This window comes from Typopeltis vanoorti, chromosome 2 (assembly GCF_054136105.1).
Source record: "Typopeltis vanoorti isolate ZY-2024b chromosome 2, IOZ_Tvanoo_1.0, whole genome shotgun sequence".
In the NCBI taxonomy this organism is placed as follows: Eukaryota; Metazoa; Arthropoda; class Arachnida; order Uropygi; family Thelyphonidae; genus Typopeltis; species Typopeltis vanoorti.
Window position 1 is genome coordinate 12,229,717 of NC_143550.1, and position 24,562 is coordinate 12,254,278.

At 37.3% G+C, this 24,562-nt stretch overlaps 1 protein-coding gene across 3 annotated transcripts in view; it reads left to right on the top strand.

Annotated features, from left to right (window-relative positions):
- Positions 1–24,562, top strand: part of LOC150108820 (actin-1-like) — a 379,189-nt gene that overhangs the window by 72,753 nt on the left and 281,874 nt on the right. Inside the window, exon 1 of one of the 3 annotated variants that reach the window (XM_090403519.1) lies at positions 545–819. The exons of the other annotated variants lie outside the window; for them this stretch is intronic. Coding sequence (XP_090259645.1) covers positions 726–819 — 94 coding nt within the window. The 5' untranslated portion in view covers positions 545–725. Of the gene's footprint in view, positions 1–544; positions 820–24,562 lie in introns of those variants that run through there. 3 annotated transcript variants of the gene reach the window in all.

The window sequence follows — 24,562 nt, forward strand, 5'->3', positions numbered from 1 at the left end:
TAGACAGCATGGCAAAATTTCTTAAAGGTAAAGTGCCGTCCGTTCCCCCCCCCCCCCGCCGTAGCTACGCGACTGTTTGAACAGTGTATAAATTGTATGATGCTAAGAAAGGAAATAACTAGATAATGTATAATTATATTTCTAAATGACAAATTAATTGGGCGATTAGAAAAATAGTTGCTATGCAATCGGCAACTTAATTTGATCCCGGGAATTCAATGAATCAAATGTTTCGAATTCTAATCCTGAATTTTTCCCCTCCCATAACAGTTTATACCACTGTCTTCGTATACGTTTATACCACTGTCTTCCACGCTGCTTTTCTTCCACTGACGTATTTTACCGGTTTAAGTTATTGGGACTATTTGCAGTTTCCTTGTAAGCTTCACGCTGCTTTGAAAGCAAGGCTAGTGCATTCAGCCGATAAATGAAGAACCAGATTTTATGTAAACACACACGAAGAGTTAACATGCGAAACATTGAATGTCGTAAATGAGCGCAGTAACCTGATTACAGCTTCTACATACTCGTACTTTTACACGCGTTGAAACCTGTACAACGCTGTTATTCATTTCTCGTTGCAAGCACGTGGGAAATCTTGTACTAGTAAAACACAATGAGTTTGTTTTGCGTTTATATCAGAAGCGCATGTTACTGTGAACGGACTTCAGGTAGAATTCTTTGCTGTGTGTGAGCGCGCGCGTGTGCTAAGCTGAAGTTCTAGGATGTATGCTGGGTTGAGCGAAGCCCTCAGTACTTTGGCTGTGTTTTCTGAGAGTTTGGAGTCTTTGAACTGGCTTGAAGAGTTGTGGAAGAAAGGTAGGTTGTAACTTAGTGATTCAAAGCAGTGTATGGATTATAAACCAGCAGTTTAAATGTCTTAAGAAGTTTTAGTAATGATAGAAATTTATCGAAGCTGGAAGGGGAGAAAACCTTCATATTGAAATTAAAATTAAGGAGGAAGGGAAGGGCGCCTGTCATTTCGAGAATTCGTTGGGCGCTATCAATTTGGAAGAGGGTTCTTATATTTGTCCTTGGTTTATGACGTTAGATTAAGCTTATGTAACGTTTGAAATAAAAAAAAAATAGGGCAAGTTATCGATCCGTTAAAAAAAAGTGTTATAAACAACCTTTGCACGTTATTTTGTTACTTTGTATGTATTTCCACTGCCCTCATTTTGATGCAATATATAACTGGTTTAATAAGTTTCTAGTGAAGTTTTATATGCTTCCGAATAGTATTCTTTTTTGAATATTTCCATATGAGCCGCTTCCTGCATGAGCTTCTAAGTTAAAGCGTTTTCTTGAAAAAATGAGAGCCTGACATGTGCTTATCTCTGCTTTGTCTGTAATAGAGGGGGGGGGGGGGAGTTTATGCTCAAGACAAATTAATATGTCCATTAAATATTTTAATACCGTTCTGTGTGAATACAGAGTGAATATCTTTGCTGATTAAATTCAGTTCATGGGCATAGTCGAAGCTAACAGAGAACTCAGCGAAGTCGTCACCTTCGAAAAGTTTCGCGAACTATCTAAGTCGAGTAAAGTAATAGCTGCATTCTTATTTACGGAAATGAAATAAAACATCGTTTTATTTTATGAAGCCTATTGGCTCTTTATATTTAAGTAAAACATCGTTATTTAACTATGGTTTTAGTTAGCTATCTAGCTGATATGTGTGTATCTAGAATTTCCTTTCTAATCTAAGTCGCAAAGTTCACATTGGTTTTTCAATCAACTCTTCTGTTTATACTATGCAAGTACGATATCAGTTTATAAATTTTGTTAGTGCATTAAATCTTATTTTTAGGCGACTCAATTTTTTTGATTCATTTTCAATCATAAAATAGCAAAAATACATGTTTGTTTGCCGTTGGATTTCCAGACGCACGTATTATCGCCCCTTACAGAAGTATCCGCACTTTCACCTTTTGAAACCTAGAGAAAAATCACTGAATTTAGTCCATATTCAGCAGATTTTATTATTTTTAAATATGTTCAGTCTCCTGGTCTGCAATTTAAGAAATTCAAGAATTTTCGTAATTTTGAAATATAATTTTGCCATGACATTTCGGATGAGGATGTAGACCAGTGGTAGACCAGATGTAGACCTGTTAACAAGTGGCAAGTTAATGGGTCTGTTAAAATTGGTCTTTGAGGAACTCAAAGACGAATTTGTGCAATTCGTCTTTGAGTTCCTCAAAGCTGCCTTTTTATGAAGTTCTATTATGGAGTTTAAGTGGGTGCTTTCTTTCTTGGTCTTCCTCTGCTGGACTGTCCTTTAATTCTGCCATTTAATAATATGTTTGTTGGTCTTTCTGAGTTCATTCTTGAAACATGTTCAAACCAGCTTAGTTGGCTCTTTTTAGTGCTGCAGTTATTGTTTCTTTAAAGTTCTTCTCTGACTTTTTCATTTATTTTTCTTTCTGTCCAGTTTGTTCTATTGATTTTTCTTTTCATTTCATTTCAAAAACGTTGGCTTTATCTTTCTTTTTTTCTTAAGATCCAGCATTTTGAGCAATAGACTATTGTGGGAATTATCATTATTTATACAGCTATCTTTTAATTTGAGTTCTTTGCTTAATCTTTTATTGTTCCATCCCCCCCCCCCCGATTGTTATGCATCCATTATTGATTCTGTATTCTGTGGTTTCGAAATAGTCTAGATCACAGTTTCTTAACTGGGGGTGCGAGAAAGCATTTGTAGGAGTGCAAGCTGGAAAATATTCCAGCATATATTGACTAATTGTTAAAATCACATTTGCTTTTTCCACTAGAGGAAAAAAGTTATGCAAACTAAATTATATTTAATATATATAATCTTTCAACCCAAGCCAGCAAAGGTTGGTCGATTGGTAGAGCCTCGGCTACTAATTGCTTGCAAAAAGTTAAGCAAGTTTGAGTGCGGTTAGTAGTTGGAAGGAATCAATCGTTCGATGCTGTTTGTACATTCTCCCTCGATGAGTCTTTGGACTCGCAAACGCTCACACATGCACCAAGTCGAACGCACGGATATTTGCTGTGCATACACTCGCCATTGTCATGAGAAATGTCATTTCATTGTGTACAAATGTCAACAAAGTGGATCAAGTTGCAAACGAATGCAATTTTTTTTGTTTTAATTTGCAGTAATCAGTAAGTAAAGAACAATTGATTAATTTTTTCTCTCTCGAATTTTGAAAAGTTTAAGAACAAAAATTAATTTTTGTTTACACGTTATTTTATAATTTTCTTAAGGAACCATGGCCAAATGCGTAGTTAAATAATATGTAAATTAATTTATTATTTGTAGTAATCCTTGCCATGTCAAAAAAATGCCAATGGAAAGACAGTAATGTTGCTTACGGATTTACTTGTGCAACAGAAAAAGACGGTACTCAAAGACCACAATGCATTTTATGTTGCAGAATATTTTCAAACTCTAATCTTAAACCATGAAAGTTGTTAGAACGTTTCAACAATCAGCATGTGGTAAAGCTGCAGGACATACACTTAACATCTTGAAGTCTAAGACGGCACGATTCGATAGCAGCTGTACCATTATAAAATTTGACTCTGCGTTAGTTCAAAAGCTGTTGCTAGAAGCTTCTTATCAGGTGGCATATGTGCATAAAGGGGGAAAAAAAACCTCATACAATAGCTGAAGAATTGGTGAAACCATGTGCATTGGAAATTGCGAAAATTGTATTAGGTTCTGAAGCACATAAGAAAATTCAGCAGATTCCATTATCAAACGATGTGATTTGATCACGCATTCTAAACGCATGTCTGTTTAATGCAGCAAAATGTAAAGTCTTGAAGTTTGGGAACCATCGATCGGAGGATGCATACTCGATTGGAGGAGCTATGCTGGAGGAAGTGGGGAGATGGGAGATCTGGAGGTGATGATTGGTGGAGGACTGAAATTTGGGAAGTATGTTGCGGGGGTGGCCTGGGGGATGCTGGTCTGCAGCGATGGGAGAATTGTCATGTGAAGAGGGTGTGGGGATAGTTTCGGGGCTGTGTAGTGACAGTTGTGAGGATGGAATGAGGGGGGGTTGGATTGCTGAGTTTGGTGGATAGAAGAGAGAGAGAAATAATATGATCAAAACTGTTGAGAGGTAGTTACAGGGTAGCCATTGGGGAGTTCTTTCGCTTGGTCGAACAGCGGGAAGGAGTGATGACAAGGGGCCATCCCTGGAGGTTATGAGGGGAGGCTGTGGGCAAGAGGGTGAGGAGTGGTTTCTTTGCATAAAGGGTGGTTGAACTGTGGAATGCATTGCCTGAGAGAGAGTGGTTAGAGCAGGAACGATCAATGGGTTCAAGGCAAGGGCGCGCCTGCAATATGTGCGACGCACACAGGCACCAGGATAGTAAAAGCGCCAAAGATTTCAGGCGAGGAGGAAATACTTTAAAAGAAAAATATCCATTAATTATATCAAAATAAATTACATTTTTGTTTAAATTTTAATTATATTTTATAGATTTGTCTTAAACAAATTATTTATAATCACTTATTTGCTATTATTCCTTAAGATCTTATTTTATTCTGATCCTAGTTCTAACAAGTAGTTTAGCACGGGTTTGAATTTGTTTAATCTTGTTCAAACTCGCATTTGCTCTAAACATATATAAGGAAATCTGCTGTAGTTTTTAACTTTATTCTATATCCTGCTGTTATTAGCAGAATATAGGCAACGTCTTGCAATTTACCTGAATCGTCATGAGAAATATTTAAATCATTTTTACAATTACGATCGCAATTTTTTAAAATGTATTGAGATGTTAGAAAAGTTTGATCCTTTTATATCGGAACACACGCGACGTGTAGCTAATGATCCTGACTTTAAAAATATGCCTTTCTAATTTCTACTGGAGATAAAATTCAAAATGAAATACACACTTTATTGGCATCAAATATTAAAAATAACGTTTTTATAAAGTGTTTTTTTTTTTTTTTTTTTTTTTTTTTTTTTTTTTTTTTTTTTAATGGGGGAGGGGTATAGGTGCGCCAACTGAAGTTTTGCACACAGGCGACGGACACTACTGGCGTGCCCCTGGTTCAAGGAGTGGTATGATAAACTTTGTTTCCTAAAAACGAACTCCCACGATGAGTCTATTGACTCCATGGAGTCCTGGATGATAATAATTCAAGACATCAGTCAGGATATTTTATTGCAAGTAGTACAAGATATTAAAACCAGCCCTCTGAAAGTGTGTATTCAATTGGACGAATCAACTGATGTTGATAATTGCATTGAGTTATTAGTATTTATGCGATACATAAAGGAAATGTTGGAAGAATTATTTTGTGATCAACTGGAACTGACTGCAAAAGGAACCGATGTTTTTAATCATATTAAAATCTTTTTCTTGAAATATCAAATACCAATCGATGTGATTAGCTCAATATAGTGATGGTGCACCTGCGATGTTAGGCAATAATTCTGTTTTTTGACTGTATCAAAAAAGAAGTACTGCAAGCTACAATAGCACGTTGCATTTTACACCGCCGTGCACTTGTATCAAAAACTTTGCCAGAGAACTTAAAAAAATATTTAGCTACGGTGGTAAACAGTAGGATGGGCACTTAATCATTGTATCTTTCGTCCTTTTTGCAAAGAAATCAGTGCTAACCATAGTGTGCTTCTTTATCACACCAACATGAGATGGTTCTCCTAGGGATGTATGCTTACATGCACGAGGAGATTCAGTTTCTTACTAACCAGAATTGGAATTTAGCTTAAGACTTGGAAACAAGAGATGCAGTAATTTGATAGGGCTACTTAGCAGATATTTTCACTTACCTAAATGAATTAAATATAAGGGTATGGTAAGAACAATGCAAGGATATGGTAAGAACATAATAACATCTAGTGAAAAATTATTTGCTTTTATTGAAAAACGAAAAATTTGGATACGTTGAGTTGAAAATGGTAATTTTTCAAACTTTCCCTTGCTTGATGAAATTGTTCTGGAAAATGAAAAAATCGCAATTTTACATGAAATTCTAATACATTTGCAACAACTGATTGATTCTTTTCATGGATATTTTTCCACAGGAGATATTGGCAAAGAGCAGAGGTGGATATTGGATCCATTTCTTTTTTATCTCATCATCATCATCATCAAATTCCTGCCATGTACCTTCAAGGGGTGTACATGATATGACAGTACTACATGAAAAATTTACATCATTACTAACTTCCTATCTACAATTTTCCTCCAAATCAGTCTGTTACTTGTCAAGACTCCAACATTATCAGATCTTATATTTCTATCGTCTAACGCACTTTGTACCGTATCAATCCACCTATATCTTGGTCTTCCTCTGGGTCGTTTTCCTGCCAACCAGGCAGAGAACACTTGTTTTGCTAATCTTTCCTCTCCCATTCTATTTAAGTGACCATACCACCTGAGATTAGCTCTGCTAACGCATTCCTGGATGCTAACAATGTCAAGTTCTTTCCTAATATCCTCATTTTTAATATGATATTGCCATTAATGCCATCTGTTCACGCCTCTAATCTTTCTCAGAACTCTCATATCTGCGGTCTCTAGTCTTTGGTCAAGTGTTTTACTTCTGACCCAGCTCTCAGATCCATAAGTTAAAACTGGTTTGAACACTGTCTTGTATACAGCTAATTTAGTGTTCCGACTAATTTCTCTCTTATTCCATATGAATTTATTCAATTGACTTCCCACCATACCAGCTTTGCTGATTCTGTTGTCTATTTCTATATTTAATTTACCATCTTCAGTAAAAATCGTGCCTAAGTAACTGAAATGTTTTACTTGTTCCACAGGTTCTCCATTCACAACACAGTTGACATTTTCAACGATTCTGCCTATTTTCATTGTCTTTGTCTTTTTATTGCTGACCTTCATACCATATCTATTACAACAGCTATTCAATTTAGTCAGAGAATCTTGCAGACTTGTAGCGGATTTATTTAGAAGTATAACATCATCCGCATAAAGCAAAGAGCTGACATTAACATCTCCAATTTTGATATCAGGTTTAATACCACTTGCCTTCATAATGTGATCCATATAGATAATGAATAACAGAGGGGATAATGTACATCCTTGTCTCACACCAGATTTAATATTAAGCCATCTTCCTGTACTTCCTTCAATTCTAACTGCTGACTTACAACTCAAATAAAGACTGTATTGCTTGATATAATGCCCCATTGACACCATATAACTGCAGTGTATTGAATAGCTTCTCTCTTGGCACCTTGTCATATGCCTTTTCCAAATCCACAAAACTTAAATACAGATCTTTGTTATATTCCCATGCTTTCTCAACTATTTGTCGTAAAGTGAAGATCTGATCCTGACAGCCTCTATCTGGCCTGAATCCAGCTTGTTCTTCACCAAGCTTTTCTTCCACAATTCTTCTCAACCGTTTCTCAAGTATACTTGCATAGATCTTGCCAGGAACACTCAGTAGGGAAATACCTCTGTAATTCTCACATTCAGTTTTATTTCCCTTTTTATATATGGGTACTATGAGAGCTCTACTCCAATCATTAGGAATTCATCCCTCAGTCCAGGCTTTCTGAACTATGCAGTGCAGCCACTGTAAGACTTTTATACCACCATACTTCAGCATTTCTGGTCGAATATCATCTACTCCAGCTGCCTTTCCACATTTCAACCCTTTGATGGCTTTTTTCTACTTCAAGTATGGATATGTATTCCTGACTGCATGCCTGGTCAGTGTTTTTTATCACTGTGCTGTCATCACTGCTTGTTTCATTTAGCAGTTTTTCAAAGTAATTACTCCATACTTCAAGGATATCTTTTTCTCCTGTTTTCATGTCACCTTTATCATCTCTAACTCCTTTTACAGCACTCTTTCCTCCATTCCTAAGCTTCTTCAACAACCTCCAGAATATTTTGCCACCTTCTTGATATTTATTTACTATATTCTTGCCAAAGTCCTCCCATGACTTTTGTTTAGCTAGTTTTACACACTGTTTAGCTTTCTTACATTTGTCTCTGTATTCTGTAAGAGTAAAAGCTGACTTATTTGCCAGGAACTTTTGATATGCTTTCTTCTTTTCCTTCACTGCCTCTTTAACTTCCCGTGTCCACCAGGGAGTTCTGATTTTTTTATCCTTGCACACAACCTCACCACATGCCTCTCTGGCAGAATCAATCGAAATCTTTTTTTATCTTAATTCTATAAATGATGGTAATTTAATAAAAGATGATCTTATTGAAATGCAAGCCAGTGCATGTATTCAAACAGAATTTGAAAAATTGGATTTAGAACAATTCTGGTGTACTCAGTTAGAACCATTTCCACAACTGGCGAAGGCAGCATTGCAGACACTTCTACTTTGCTACCACCTATCTTTGCAAAATGGGATTTTCATCATTTTTGCACATAAAAACAAAAACCCGAAATCATTTAAATGCAAGTGATAATGTGTGTAGCCCTTTCAGAAAAAGGAACCTTGCTTTCAAAATATGAAAAAGCAACAACAAATTATTCACTAAAAATTGATATGGTATTTAGATTTTATGTTAATACATATATGTATTTTTCATTAAATTGTTTTGCAATAAATTTTCTTTTCTAACAAATAAAATACACATTTTTCAAGGGGGTGCGAGAAGGTAAATTGAAGTTCACTGGGGTGCTGGAAAGAGAAGCAAAAATAAGGGGGGAAAGGGGGAAGCAATAATATACTATAATATTGCTTCCCCTTTTCTTCCTATTAGTTTTGCTTTACTAAAATTGATTTTCATATCATATTTGTTACTTGTTTGATGCAGCTTGGTCAGGACATTATCTATTTTTTTTTTTTTTTGCTGTCTGTAGTAATAACTATGTCGTCAGCATACTTTAAATGTTATTTTTCTTCCATTTACAGTTGTCTACTACTTCTTTTAGGTACAGGTTCAATAAATAAGGTGACAATGCGCAGCCTTGCATAACTCCTTTCTTAACTGCTATTTGATCTGTTTCTATGTTTTTGTATTTCACTATTGCAAGTGTTTCTAAATAGTAATTCTTGATACAATTTAATGGGTATTTGTCAAACACTGTTTTCTAGAATTTTAATGAGTTTGTTTCTGTTTATTGAGTCAAAAGCATGTTCGAAGGCAATAAAACAGCAGTAGTTTTTTATTTTTGTCTCTCGTAAGACTTCATATGAATTTAATAGCATAACAAAAATATATTAAAATATATTTTTAGACTAATTGGAAATATTTCAGAAGTTAAGGTGTACCTATCTTCAATCAAAGAGGCAGGATTCCGATTTTTGTAATTCGAGAGAAATATCAAACAGATTTCTTGGATCTTTGATAAACATTACTTATTACTTTTTTCTCTGCATGCAATTAAACAGATACACATGTTACAGCTAATAAATAGTGTAATGACAGCATCACTGTAGCAAACAATATTATTATTATTATGTGCATCGCCATGGATTAAGTACTCATTGCAGGGCACAATATCTATTGTACCTCTTCTTGAACTCATTGACAGAAGAACCACTAACAACTGAGTCAGGCAACGCATTCCATTCATTCACCACTTTTCAAGTGAAAATCTAGTCCTCGCACCTTTTTTTAACCACACTCTTAATTTCCACGGATGACCTCTTTTATTTCGCAAAAATTCCACTGCAGAAGTAATTCCCCTGCATTAATCTCATAGCCAGCCTGGTTGGCCGAGTGGTTAGAGTATCTGCTCTCCATCCGAAGTGTGGGTTCGAATCTAGTGTAGGGCATGAATGTTTATGATTGTCTATGGAAATACTAGTGGTGGTGGGGTAGTTGTTGGCATTAGTTGATGGAGGTTCGGTGGTGGAGATGGAGAGCTGTAGAGTAGGTGCCCTCCCTCAATGAGTCTTTGGACACCCTGGAGGTATAATGTATTAATAATCAACAATAATAATAATAAAAAAAAAACTTTTAGTAATGTAAATGTTTCTATCATATCCCCTCTTCCCAACTTATCAACCAACTTCTGTAATCCACAAACTATTAATGTAGGGAGAATTCCTTACACCAATCATTTCCTCGATCACTTGTTGCTGAATGTTTTCTGCCACTTGGACATCTCCAAGAAATCCAGGTGACCAAACCAGAGCACAATAATCCAGATGTGGATATATCAACACCTTAAAAACAGAAATAATTTCTTTATCTCGACATGTTAGTGTGTTCTTCAATAACCAATTAATCCTATAAATTAAAGATACTAAGATATTATATTCTTGTTTAATCCTTCATCCAGGTGTAAGAAAACAAAATTTTGCACCTGAAGTAACTTCAGGACTGGGCAACTTGTATATAGAGCCTAATTACTTCACTTGCATCACATGCCTTAGTATCCCATAATGCAAAGCACATCCTTATGGACAAATCATTAGCCTCTATATAAAAGTTGCTCAGTCTTGAAGTTACTTTTACTTAAAGTGCAAACTTGGTTTGCTTACACTTGGATAAAGGATTAACCACCTTACCGGCCATTATGGATCAAATACACATCCTCTTACGCTTCGTATCAATCATATATTTCAATGTAATATCAATGGTATTACAATTTTAATATGCACTTCGCATCCATGATAACTCTGACGTCTATAGACATCTTGGCCTGTAGTGTGGTTAAACCAAAAATATAATATCTTATTATTATCCGTGACACCTCCAAGGAGTTCGAAGACTCATCGCAGGGGGACACCCACTATACAACACTCAGTCTCCACCACTAGACCGAACCTCCACTACCAATCACCCACATCAACACCATCCACTGCCCACAACCACCACTACCACAGCTAGTATTTGTCTGTATGCAGCATCAAAACCAGAGTTTCTGGGAGAGAAAAAAATACCCTGCATCTCCATATGAGATCTGCTAACTCACCATCGATTGGAAAAAAAAGTCCATATGAAGATTCCTCCCGTCATGACAAGAATTGAACTTAGGCTCTTGGTATCTCTAATCCAGAGTATTTTAGCAATAAGGTGGGACACCTTTTGGCTACTCATAAATGGAAATATGACTTCTGCATTATTTCAACCTTGGTATCATCGCTAAGTCTGGTTCCCATTGATGAGACCTCATGACCAAATCAGCTAGAAATTAGTCCCAAAATTCCAGATCTGCAGAAGCCACTTTCTCAGTCAAATAAAGATGGAACAACATCAGTTTAAATTACTAATAACAACTGAACAGATACATGACAAAATGCAAAAAGATGAAACTGTTCTACAAGGAGAAACGTGAAGAGACAGAAAAGCAAGTAAGACAACTGGAAATAATCTAATATGCAGAAAATAATCAAAAGTGTAAAATGAATTAATAAAAAAAATTAAAAGGAACTACATCTAAAAGAAGTAATAAAAAATGTAAAGATACAGAAGGTTGTGGATCATCAAATGAAAACTCATCAAGCTCAGAAGAGTATGGACTATGAAGAACCATCTCATGCTAATAAAGGGAAAGCAAGAGATATAATTAAAGAAAATATAAAGTTTTATTAATTCACAGTTTTTTCATTATAGGATTATCATCTATATGAAAAGAAAATAACTAGCATTCTAAATCAAAAATGATAGGCATGAAATTGAAATAATGGAAAGCAACTGGAAAAAGCTGGAAAACAGTTTACAAGAACCAAGACTGAAGACCTCATCAGGTTCATCCAAAATTTAGAAGTTTCCAGTAATACTTCATTAATCATAGCTTCTTCTTACTGCATTGCCTCATTAAATGTATGAGGATTCCATAGGCAAATTAAACAAGAAACTATACAGAAACTTATGCTACAACATAATCTCAGGTTTTTGTTTCTCCAAAAAACATACTTCTGCATATATATAAAAAAATTAAACATTATTATTACCCAAGACCCCATGGAGTAAGACGCATCTAGGAGGTCCTTTTATCAAACACACAGCTCATACCGTACTTTAAACACACTCAAATTCTGTGTAGACAAATACTCTCAGGCAAGGTATTCCAATCATTCACAACTCTGCATGAAAAAAACCTGCTTCTCACACCCTTCTTATACAGCTTCCAGGGATGACCTCTGGTTCTCCCCTGATCTCCCACTATTTTCTGTAGAACCTCTCCAGCATTGATCCTATGACAACCCCTTGTAGGACTCTATCATATCTCCCCTCCTTCTCCTGTCCACCAGACTCTGCAGGTTGCACCTTCTCAATCTCTTCTCATACTTGACATTCCAGAGGTTAGAAACTACCTTAGTCAGTTGCCTCTGGACCATCACCATCTCTTCATCCTTCTGAAATCCAGGTGACCAAATCTGGGCACAATAGTCCATGTGTAGCCTAATCAAAGCCTTATACAATAGAACAAGAATCTCCCTACTTCTACAAGGCGGTGTCCTCTGCATTATTCCCAGAAGCCTTTGTGTTGTCTTCACAATTTTGGCTATGTGTCCCCTAAATTTCAGATCCTTATCCACTATCACCTGCAGGTCTCTTATTTCCTCCACCTCTGACAATATATACTCACAAAGCATAAATTCTGCATCGCATTTTTATTTTCCAAATTTTAAAATGTTACGTTTTGCAACATTAAACTCGAATCCCCATTCCCGTGCCCAATCACTCGATTTATTCAAGTCTTCTTGTAAGGCAACATCTTCCTTACTCTTCATGGTTCATCCCAACTTTGCATCATCTGCAAACAACTGAATATCTCCAACCAAATCTTCACCAATATCATAATATACAAGTTAAACAGCAATGGCCCTGAGGCACACCACTAGTAACTTTCATTTCCTGCATAGCGCTCCCTCATACACAACTTGTTGACACCCATCAGATAGCAAGTCTCCAATCGAATGCACTAATCTAATATCTAATCCAATCCATTCCAGTTAGATTACTGCATGATAAGTTGATAATCAATCAATAGCCTTTGCAAAATCTAAGTATATTACGGTGTATCCTTCTCCTCTGTCAATGGAAGCAGTCACCTTATTGTAATAAGTAAGTAGATTACTAAAACATGACCTCCATTTAGCAAATCCATGCTGTCCATCAAAGATAATACTTTTGTTTTCAACTCAGTTCTGGATCCTAGTTCTCACAAGCTTCTCACACAACTTAACTACAACACCTGACACACAGATAGGCCTATGGTTTGATGCTCGAGTTCTATCACCTGATTCATGAAGTGGCAAAATCTTGCCCTCCTTCCACTCCTTAGGGACTTGACCGACTGCAAGACTCGTATTGAAAAAGAGAGGGAACTTATGTGAAATTATAAAGCAGGTGATTATAATAGTCTTAGAGGTCAACTTCGGGAAGTTTCATGGAGGGAGGAATTGGAAGGCCGGGATATCATTAGTGCTTGGGAATTTGTGAAGGAATATTTGTTAGCAGAAATGGTAAGCTCTATTTCACGAGTGAAGAAGAGGACACAATTTGGAGTAAAGTGGATCAAAAACAATATTAAACAGGAGCTACATGTGAAAAAGAGGCTATGGAAGAGATATAAGGAGACAGGTGAAGAGAAGATGCATGAAGAATATAAGACACAGGCCAGAGGAGTAACTAATGTGGTAAGAAAAGCGAAACAGGAATAGGAGAGGAGATTGGCCCTAAGATCCAAAGAAAATCCTAGGGAATTTTTTAGCTACGTGGCCAGTAGAAGGAGAAATGACTGTGGAAGAATGATATTGTGGGATAAAAATGGATATAGAGTGACTGATGCAGAGGACATAGTGGAATTGTTCAATGAACACTTTATTAGAGTATTTCATCCTAGAGGAGTCAGTTTTAATGCTAGAGGGATAGCTGGTTTGAGGTTTAGAGATACATGGAGGAGAGTGTGTTTCAGATACTGAGTACTCTGGACGTCAGTAAAGCTTTCGGACTGGATGGTATTTCACCATGAGTTTTGAGAGAATGTGCTAGGGAACTGACAATGCCTTTGACCTGGCTTTTCAATGAAAGCCTGGCTACTGGAAATAGCCCATGGAATGGAAGGAAGGTAAGATAGTGCCATTGCATAAGGGTGGTAGCAGACTGCAAGTGTCTAGTATAGGCCAGTTTGTGTGTCATCAGTAGTTAAGATCTTGGAGAAAGTAGTGAGGGACCTTATACAGCATTGGGCAGATGAGGGTAATGTTATCTGTGAGAGTCAACATGGATTTGTGAAAGGGCACTCTTGTTTTAGCAATATGCTAGCCTTTTATAATAAAGTTACAAGAACATTAGATGAGGGAAAGGCATATACTGCAATTTTCTTAGACTTGGCGAAGACATTTGACAGAGTGCCACATGATGAGCTGATATTTAAGTTGCAGCACATGGGTCGGGATGTCAGATTGGTCAACTGGATTCAGGATTGGCTGTCTGATAGGTATCAGAGAGTTGTGTATGGAGGAGCAGTTTCAAGCAGGCAGAGGATTACAAGTGGGGTCCCACAGGACTCAGTGTTGGGACCTATATTGTTTAACCTTTATATCAATGATATTGTCAGTGGATTCCAGGGGAATGTTCAGTTGTTTGCAGATGATACAAAGCTGGGAAGGATTATTAGCAATAGTGCAGTTGCAGCAGCCCTGCAAGAGGATTTGAATAAGCTAGATAGATGGGCAAATGATTGGGGTATCAGTTTAATGCAGCAAAATGTAAGGTCTGGAGGTTTGGGAAACATCGATGGGATGCTGCATACTCTATGGGAGGAGTTATACTGGAGGAAGTAGGGGTGACAAGAGATCTGGGGTTGATGATTGATAGAAACCTGAAATTTAGGAGATATATTGCAAAGGTGGTGAAGGTAACACAGAGGATTGCTGCAATTATAGAAGGACACTGACCTGCAGAGATAAAAGGGTTATTATTCCATTGTATAAGTCTCTGATCAGACCACAGTTGGACTATTGTTCTCAAATCCTCTTGCAGTTGCAGCAGCCCTGCAAGAGGATTTGAATAAGCTAGATAGATGGGCAAATGAATGGGGTCTCAGTTTAATGCAGCAAAATGTAAGGTCTTGAGGTTTGGGAAACATCGATGGGATGCTGCATACTCTATGGGAGGAGTTATACTGGAGGAAGTAGGGGTGACAAGAGATCTGGGGTTGATGATTGATAGAAACCTGAAATTTAGGAGACATATTGCAAAGGTGGTGAAGGTAACACAGAGGATTGCTGCAATTATAGAAGGGCACTGACCTGCAGAGATAAAAGGGTTATTATTCCATTGTATAAGTCTCTGATCAGACCACACTTGGACTATTGTTCTCAGATTTGGTCCCCAGGATTTGAAGGGGATAAATTAACTGTGGAAAGGGTACAAAGACAGATGACAAAGATGGTTTCAGGACTGTACAATTTTGGTTATGAGGATCAGCTGAGGGAATGTGGACTACAGAGTTTGGTGAATAGAAGGAGAGGTGATATGATTGAGACTTTTAAACTGTTGAGAGGTGGTTACAGGGTTGACACTGGGGAGTTCTTTTGCTTGGGTTTAACAGCGGGAAGGAGTGATGATAAGAGGCCATCCCTCGAAGTTACGAAAGGAAACTGTGAGCAAGAGGGTGAGGAGTGGTTTCTTTGCATGGAGGGTGGTTGAACCGTGGAATGCATTGCTTGATGGAGTGGTGAGAGCAAGAAAGGTCAATGAGTTCAAGGAGTGGTATGATAGACTTTGTGTTTCTTAGTGGGGACCTTCCCTCGATGAGTCTTGAAAGACTTTGTTCTTAGGAAGGACCTCCCACAATGAGTCTTTTGACTCCATGGAGGCCTGAATAATAATAATAAAATGTCAAGTTTGGTGTCAACTCCCTGGCACATTCCTTCAGAATACATGGTGATGTATTATCCAGTCCCACAGCCTTATTTACATCTAGTTTGCTCACTTACAGCCAGTCTCTCTTCCCCATCATAAACTACTCCACGAAGGCACATTCACAAGATTGAGAAACCTTTATGAACTGCTGATTAATTATCTCCAAAACACCTTCTGCAACATCTGTCTTTATACCACTTTCTCCAATCAATTGTCATCCTTCCATATGGCTACATATCAAAAGAACTCCTTAGGATTCTTTTTGGCTTCATTAGCTAACTGCTGATCGTACTTTCTTTAGCTACCCTATAATAAATTTAGTTTAATCCTTGATCCAAGTGTGAGCAATCAAAGTTTGTGCCTGAAAATATCTTCAGGACTAGTGTAAGGTAGTACAACACCAGGCAACTCGTAGCAAAGGTGGACCAAGCTAACATCACTCCTATCTCAGTATCTCCTATAATGCAAAACACATCTCCTTGTGGATATGTATAATGTTATGCATTAAGGGAAGGACCACTACCAGAAGTAGATATCAGGCAGAAGTATTAGCGAGGTCATATTTACCTATAGTAGTTGCCAAAAGGTGTGCCACCTTTTTATTAAATTACTCTGGATTTAGAGAAAGATGTTGAAAGCTTATTTTTCACTTGGTTAGACTATAATAGATTTAGTTTAATCCTTTATTCAAGTGTGAGCAAACAAAGTTTGTGCCTGAAAATATCTTCAGACGCAAACTTTGTTTGTTCACACTTGGATAAAGGATTAAACTAAGTTTATTATAGTCTAACCAAGTGAAAAATATACCTTCAACAACTTTAGCTGCCCTCACCAACCAAGTCGTCCACCCACCTTGCATGGTCTTTTTTGTCCTCATGAAATTGGTTATTTCCACTTCTCTAATGCTGCCTCCATAATGCCCCTTTTTCTCTGTATCGCATGCTTAATCTTTTTATTCATCCATTTCACCCTTGGAATAAATTTAGACATTGCATCTACTAGATAGTGTTTGAAAATCCCCCAATCTGCATTGGTCGCTTTTCCAGCCAACTCCTCATTCCATGCCACACCTGGATGCCATCTCCTGAGCTCCTCATAATCACCCCTCTTGTAGTTCCACTATACCCTTTTCCTATAGAGGTCCTCACACGGCTGGCAACCACCCAAGTAATTGGCTCATGGTCACTCACCAATTGGTGTGTGATTTGACACTTCATTTATAAGTACATCCTCTGATGAGATGACCAAATCCAAGACCCTCAATCCTCGTGTGCCTTCTGTTACATACTGTCTGAGGTAGTTATCCCTCAAAAACTTGATCATTTTCTTTATTTCCAGTTGCAACTCATCATTCCAGTCTATATTGCCAAAATTAAAATCACCCATAATGATCTCTTTTCTTATTTGCTTTCCACATTTCCTGGTCTATAACAACATCCAGCCAAGTATTTCATTTAATTCACATCTATCTCCCACCATACTGCCTCAAAACCACTGGCACTATTTCCATCTTGCATCTCTTCTTTGTATGGACACGTTACTCTTTCTCTATCATCAATAGCACTCCCCCCCACCTTTTTATCCCTTCTATCCTCACGAAACACATCATGTCCTTCCATCTCTATTCCTGTCAGGATGTCGTCCTCATCTAACCATGTCTCACTTATTCCAACAATTTTTGGGTGAACAGACTCAATTAGTGCAACCATTTCATCTGCTTTATTTCTTACACTTCTAACATTTGTATATAAATACACCAGCTGGTTCCACTAATAACTCAATCAATGTCATCCCTCCATGCTCGACTGGGGCCATTTCCCTTTCTGCTTATTCAGTTTAGAACCCTCTTCAATTCTAGTTGTTTCCTCTTGATCCCAGATCATCCCATTCCTTTCCTATCTACACATGCTCTCACATCCTCTTGCAGCATCCACCTTTCTTATGCTGTGTAACCCTGCCCACCCTGAGCCTCCCTGTTTCCCTGTTCATTTTGCACACCCATTCTCTCATTTTCCATACCCATGCCACTTACTTCCTCATTCATAACCACCACTTAAATCTCTCCTGCTCTTCCACATCACTTCCCACTTGATCTGATTCATTTCTTATACTCACTTCTCTACCTTCCAGCAACAGTCTCTCCAAATGACTCGCACTATAATCCCTCAAATGCAGTCCATCGCTCCCATACAGTTTACTTCGTCTTTCAAACTCATTCCACACATTAACAAATTGTACTCCCTTCTCCTTACACATTTCAGCCGACATACCATTCATGATCCTAGCTCTCTGCCTCATCTCACCACAGTCATACCTAGGCAACATGCTTACTACCCTTCCTGTAACACTATTCTCCTTTATCCATCTAAGCAGCTTCCTGATATCCATTTTGATGTGCTCTTTGTCCTCTGTCAAGTCATTTGTATCCACTTCTTTCTTATTGGAGCTTTGGAAGATTTAATAGGACTGGAGTAGGACTTTTATTTTTGCCCCCTTCCTCCTTGGATCTTCTGCAATATCCAAACGCATGCAGAAGGGAGAATCTTGACAATAGACTAGAAATACTGTGGATGTGTAATAAGGTTTATTACATATCAAATATGGCTCCAGGAATTGGAGCCATATTTATAGTGCACACTACATCATTGGAGGACACCCCTGGAGTGGACATCGAAGTGGGATATGCTCAGTTAAAAAAAAACATGTCTCTACAATGCTTAATTAGTAGACATAAGAAGGATTTGCAATATATTAATCTCCAGGCCTACACATACATGAATTAAGGCATTGGTACCCATCTTGATCAAATTTATCTCTTCTTCCCTTATAAATAAGATAATTTAGATAAAACATCTTGACATCGACATGTCAGATCATAATCCAGTTCTACCTGAGTTCCACTGAATGGAACAAGTAGAGATCTGATCCATTGAGACTTCTACCAAATTTTCTGTTGATCTTTTCACCCAAATTCCAGATCCCTCTCTTCAAATTAGAATAATGTTACCTTGAATTAGGATATGCAGTTAAACAAACAGGCAGGAAAACAGAATATGATGGAGTGGGGAAAGGAACAGGCTTTCCTCAAAAGAAAAAAAGTTGTAAGACCTGTATAAAGAGAGAAGCTGGTTTGTAGCAAACCAATGCAATGGTATAGAATGTAGCAACATTATTAGCAGCATTAACATAGTGATAAAAGTGGAAAGACAAACAAGTAGAAGAAATTTTAAGATAAGAATACAGCAGCAGCACTTAGCACATTGCCCTTCAGCTGCTTCTTCAATAGGCAATAAACTAAATTCCACAAAGAAAGGGCTATCACTCAAATCTGTGTTGATGGTGAATACATGTCCACCACTCAAGATGTATCTTTGACTCTTTCAAAAACACTACAAAAATCTATTTGAAGACCATATTACTGTTGGAAATTATAACTCTTCTTCCTTTCCAGGCTTAGTTACTGTATTGTAGATTCTTATTCGTGTTTGTTTTTGTACATAATTATGTTTAAAAATTTTATTTATAATGCCTGTTACTTTTAAAAAGTTTATCTTTGGTTCTATATCAGCTTCATTTTCATATGACATTGTACATCGTAAATATTTGAAAGTATTTACTTGCTCTATTATTTTGTTGTTTATTACTGTTTTGCTTCTTATTGGATTTTGCACTTTGAAGGCCATGACTTTTGTTTTGTTTGTTATTTCCATACCATATGATTTTATCAGATTATTTAGACCGCATGATTTTTGTAGTTAATCTTCATTGTTTCCAAGGATTATTTGGTCATCACCAAAAAGTAGAGTAGCTAATCTGGTGTTACGTTTTATCTTGAATCCTCCTTCATTAGTTATTTTCCATTCTTTTATGGTTTTCTCTATGTATATATTAAATAAAACTGGTGAGAGAGGGCAATCCTGATTTACTCCTCTGTTTATTGGTTTCCAGCTTGATGCTGAATTATTGTATTTGACAGATATTTTATTATCTTGATATATATATTACTAGGGGACTCCGCCCCCTGGCACCTACAGCGCCCAAAACCCCCGTGTTCCGGACTGGTAGGCCGGTTCACCTCGAATTCTGATGACTCGAGTTTTCAAAAAAAAAAAAGGGGGTGGGTGGTTCTGGAGCCTCCCCCTGAGTTCCGCACTTGAATTTCGAAAACTCGAAAGGGTTTTCCCTCCCAATAGTTCCGGACTGGTAGGCTGTTTCTCCTTGAATTCTGATGACTCGAATTTTGAAGACTCGACACTCAGGGTAGCCCCTGAATTTCAAATAATTTGACAAAAAACAAATTTGAAATATATATATATATAGGGTAGATATAAGGCTCTAAAGAGTTGGTTTGGTCTTTCATATTCTTCTAGGATTTCCCATAGTTTTTCTCTATGCAAGACTTGCCTTTACTGAATCCATTTTGTTCTTCTATTAATTTTGATTATGCAGAGAAACCTGTGGAGAATTCATGACTAAATTTAACACACTTGAACCACAGTAGTAGCTTTTTTATTACGTAAATATTTTGTCCTAGGTATCTTAGGACATCATCAGTACAGTAGAACAATACTAGGAATGACACAAAGGATAGGGCACGTACGTACAATGGAATCCAAATTGCGTGCAGTGTTGCGTTGCGGCCTGAACTTGAATTGAATTAAATTAATTAAATTAAAATTAAATTACAATAAGTTATTTTTATACAATTTTGTATGACAATTTCCCATACTTTAGGGCTGGCAAGAACATCATTGCGGTTTAGATTTGGTCTGTGAAGTAGGGCTTCAGCACTTTCTTTATATAAGTGTACATATTTATATGAAGATCTGTGTAGGAGTTTCGTCTTTTCCCAGTGGATTTTGTGGTTTGGATTTTCAACTCCGTGTTGAGCGAGGGCTGAGTTTTGCAGTTTGATGAGGCAGATATGGTCTTGAAGTTCCGAAATGCATTTAAAAACTGATCTACCTGTCTGTCCATAATGAGAGAGTTTACAGGAGCATGGAACCTCTCATACACTAGGTAGTAGCATAGGTGAAAGTTTGTCTTTAGGCGAAGGTAACAAGTTGTGGATCTGGTTGATGGGTTTGTAGGTGGCAGAAAGATTTCAGGTCCTCTGTATACTCTTGTATCTATTATCATTTCTGACATTTTAATTTTTCTGGTTATGTAATCAATAATGCTTCTTGTGTCTCTTGCTTCTCAGGTATGTCTGTGGATGTCTTTATGTTCGAAGAAGGTGTTCATTATTTTAAGGTAATTGCTTATAGTAAAATCTCTTAATCTATATCCAATAGAACTTAACTGTTCTCCGATAGGTTCTATGTTTGGTTTATTGCCAATTGTTGCTTTGAGATCATGGGACATAGATTATGTTTGAGACATAGATTACCAAAATGTGATCCTTAGGATTGGTTTTATTTAAAATGTTCTGCAGTTAGGTATAAAAGTTTTCTGTGTCCTCCTCATTTCCTTCTTCAGGTGCATAAGTTTCAATTACTGTCATATAGCCTCTGTCTGTTTTAATTCTCATTTCTATTATTCTATCTCTCTCCAGAAGTTGTAATGGATTATATTGTTTCTAAGAGATTTATGTAGAAAGATAATCGCACCAGATTTAGCTGTCTTATCTTCTACTTTTACCTTACTATATGTATAGATATAATTTTCAGTTTCGTCTGTTCCTCTCTGCTTTTTTTTTTTAATTCTGTAATTACGGCTATTTTTACATTTCTTTCTTCTAATGCTTGATCCATTTCTAGGATTTTGTGATGGATACTCCTCATTGCAGGTAGCTATATTCCAATGGGTGTATTTCTGCTTTCTTTTTTTTTTTTTTTTTTTTGATAGTTCTCGAATTTTTATTCCAAGCCAGTTTGTTAGCAAAAAAATTCTGTCCATTTACTATCATCATGAGTCTTATTAGTTGGTTAAAATTTCAACAGAGGATTACTGGCCATCTGCAGTCTTGGTGATGGGGCTGCCATTCTGAGGCCCTCAAGCTTGCCTTAAAGTGGTAGGAGGGAATTTTAAAGAGAAGACATACAGTTAGAGTAGAGATAGAAATAGAATGAACGATTACTCTAATAGCATTAGGGTTGTGAATTACAAGAGTTGGCTGAGGAATGCCATATAGGAAAGATTAAAAAGCAAGGGAGCTTACCTCGAAGAGGGAAGAGAGAGAATAGACCCAGCTAGAGGACCATGAGAAAGTCACTTCCCTTGCTATCAAGATGATAGCCCCTTGTTGGTCCACGAGTTCTTATTCAATATATTCGGACTACCCCACCATATCTGGTGGGCTCTCCTACCCGTCACCCAGGGGGGCGACGGGTAGGAGATTTGGATGTCCCCCCCCCCGTGAGGGGGGACATCCAAATCTTTGAGGTGGGGCATGATCCAAAAAACTTTGGGAAATGCTGGTCTAGGGATAGAACTTTACTACGAGGCCTGGGATATTATTCTTCCCATTCTAGTTATACTGTTTTAATTCTTTTCTCTCATCAGGACACATTCCAAGTGAATTTGTAGCAAGCTATACCATCCTCATTCCAGAACCTAATACAGATCACACTTAATCAGCAGCCACGATTTCTCTATCTAATACTGACTGCAAGATCATTAATCGGATCTGCAAAATCAGATAATGCAGATATTTTTCTGCATTATCAATAACAGGCTCAAAGTTGGAATGAGATATTTAAAAGCACACAGGTGTATGGAGTTCCAGGGTGAGCAATAGAATTTAATTTATTTCTGCTACGTTAGATCTGCTTAGTTAATACAAAAAAAAAGCAGTCAACAGCAGTACCATCATAATGTCCAGTATCCCTTTCTGTTCCGCATCCACCAGCAAATTGGTGTAGATAAAAAGCTGCTATCTGTTAAGAAAGGAGCCTATGCCAATTCAACAATCCACCTCCTAGTTAATGGATTCCTGTCAGACCCTTTAAAAATTCAAAAAGCAATAAAGCAAGGTTGCTCTCTTAGTCCACTGCTCTTTGCATTGGTTCTTGAACCTTTCTTACAGGAAGTCAACAATACACATGCTATGCAAGGAATAACAGTTCCATCAAGTATGAAGGAAAATAAGCATATGCAGATGTGGTGGGCACTTTGAAAGATAATGATTACATGTACATTATCTTATCAAAAGTATCTGGACACCGACTCGAAACTGTAATCAGACTTTCCTTGTGACAGTTATATGCCTGGACATTAACTGGACAGTTAATGTCCAGTAGTGGTCATAAATATGGAATGGGTTCACCCTTTTACTTCTGACAGCCTTAACTCTGCCAGTTAGTCTTTTTACCAAGTGTTGGAACATCTCTGAAGGAATGGCAGGCCCATTGTTCCTGAAGAGCTGTACCTAGAGCAGTCCTTGATGTAGGTCGTTGGGGTCTGGAGCGAAGTTGGCATTCTAATTCATTCCAAAAGGGGCTCTGGGCCAGCCAGTCCATTTCTGGAACAATAAGGGCCAAAGCTATATAACTGAGAGGAGACCTCCACATAGCCTTTAAAGAAATGCAGAGAACTGATCAGGGCTTCTGAATTAATGTCCAATCCTCACTTTCTCGTGGTGCACCCTGTTAGGTATCTACCCGGATACTGAGCGAACTAGTATTGGCTGGTAATTTGGGATTTAGACGATCAAATTGTATTCTTATTGGTTTAAATCAAAATATCAAATGATGGTATTTTGTCATGAAATTCTGTCATGGTACAACATGACAGAATTTCATGCCGGCTGGGGCGTTGCCCAGTTAAACAAGGGCCCCCGTTATTTTCGCCAGGGAACCAGGGCAAACAGCAAAAAGGCTGCTACTCAAACAAATCCTAAAACCCAACCCAACTTAGCATCACCAGAGTTCAAGATCGTACTATCAACATAAGAAGCCTGAATGGCAAAGAAATGGAGCTAGCTGAGAAATTGGAAAGTACCAGATCGACATAATAGGTGTCACTGAAACAAAACAAAAAAAAAAAAAGCAAAAACTGGTGAGATCTTTCTGTGCAATAAATAAAAAAATCTTATACAAGAAAGAATAATCAGGGAATAGGAGTAGCTATAATATTCAACACTAATTACGAGGCTAATCTTCCTGAATGTCAGGCATTATCAAGTAGAGTGATGTGGGCAAATATCAGAATGGGGAACTGGGCAATGAGACTTATTTGTGCCTATGGTCACACAGAAGGTTCTACTACGATAAAAGTAAAGGAATTTTTTGAGAATTTAGAGAAAGCAACTGATGCAATGAAAAATGAAAAGTTGGTCCTTGATCAGAATCTAAATAGCAGAGTAGTAAATGATTGTCAGACATGCAAAAATGTTTTGGGGAAATTTAGAGAAAAGAGCAAAGCTAATAATAATGGCAAATACCTGTTGAATTTCTGCTTGGGACATGGGCTGTTTATTACACAATGTTCCAACATAATAATGTGTGCAAATTCACATGGAGAGAAGAGGAAAGGAATAAGAAAAGCCTCATTCACTGTTATTGTTGATAGTGATGTTTTCTCCCTGGTGCAGGACACCAGAGTGTACAGAGGATTTGAAACTGGAAGTGATCACCATTTAGTCTTGAGCAGGATAAAATTGAATTTCATATTGAAAAGAAGACTGTAAGAAAGTTTTAAAGCGAATAAAAGTTGAGCAGCTCCCAGATGTAAACTAAAATACACAAATATTATTCAAGAAAAAAACGAAACGGTTTGAGAACAGTAACCAAACCTTGGAGATTCAGTGGCAAGCTCTGAAGAAAACATTGGT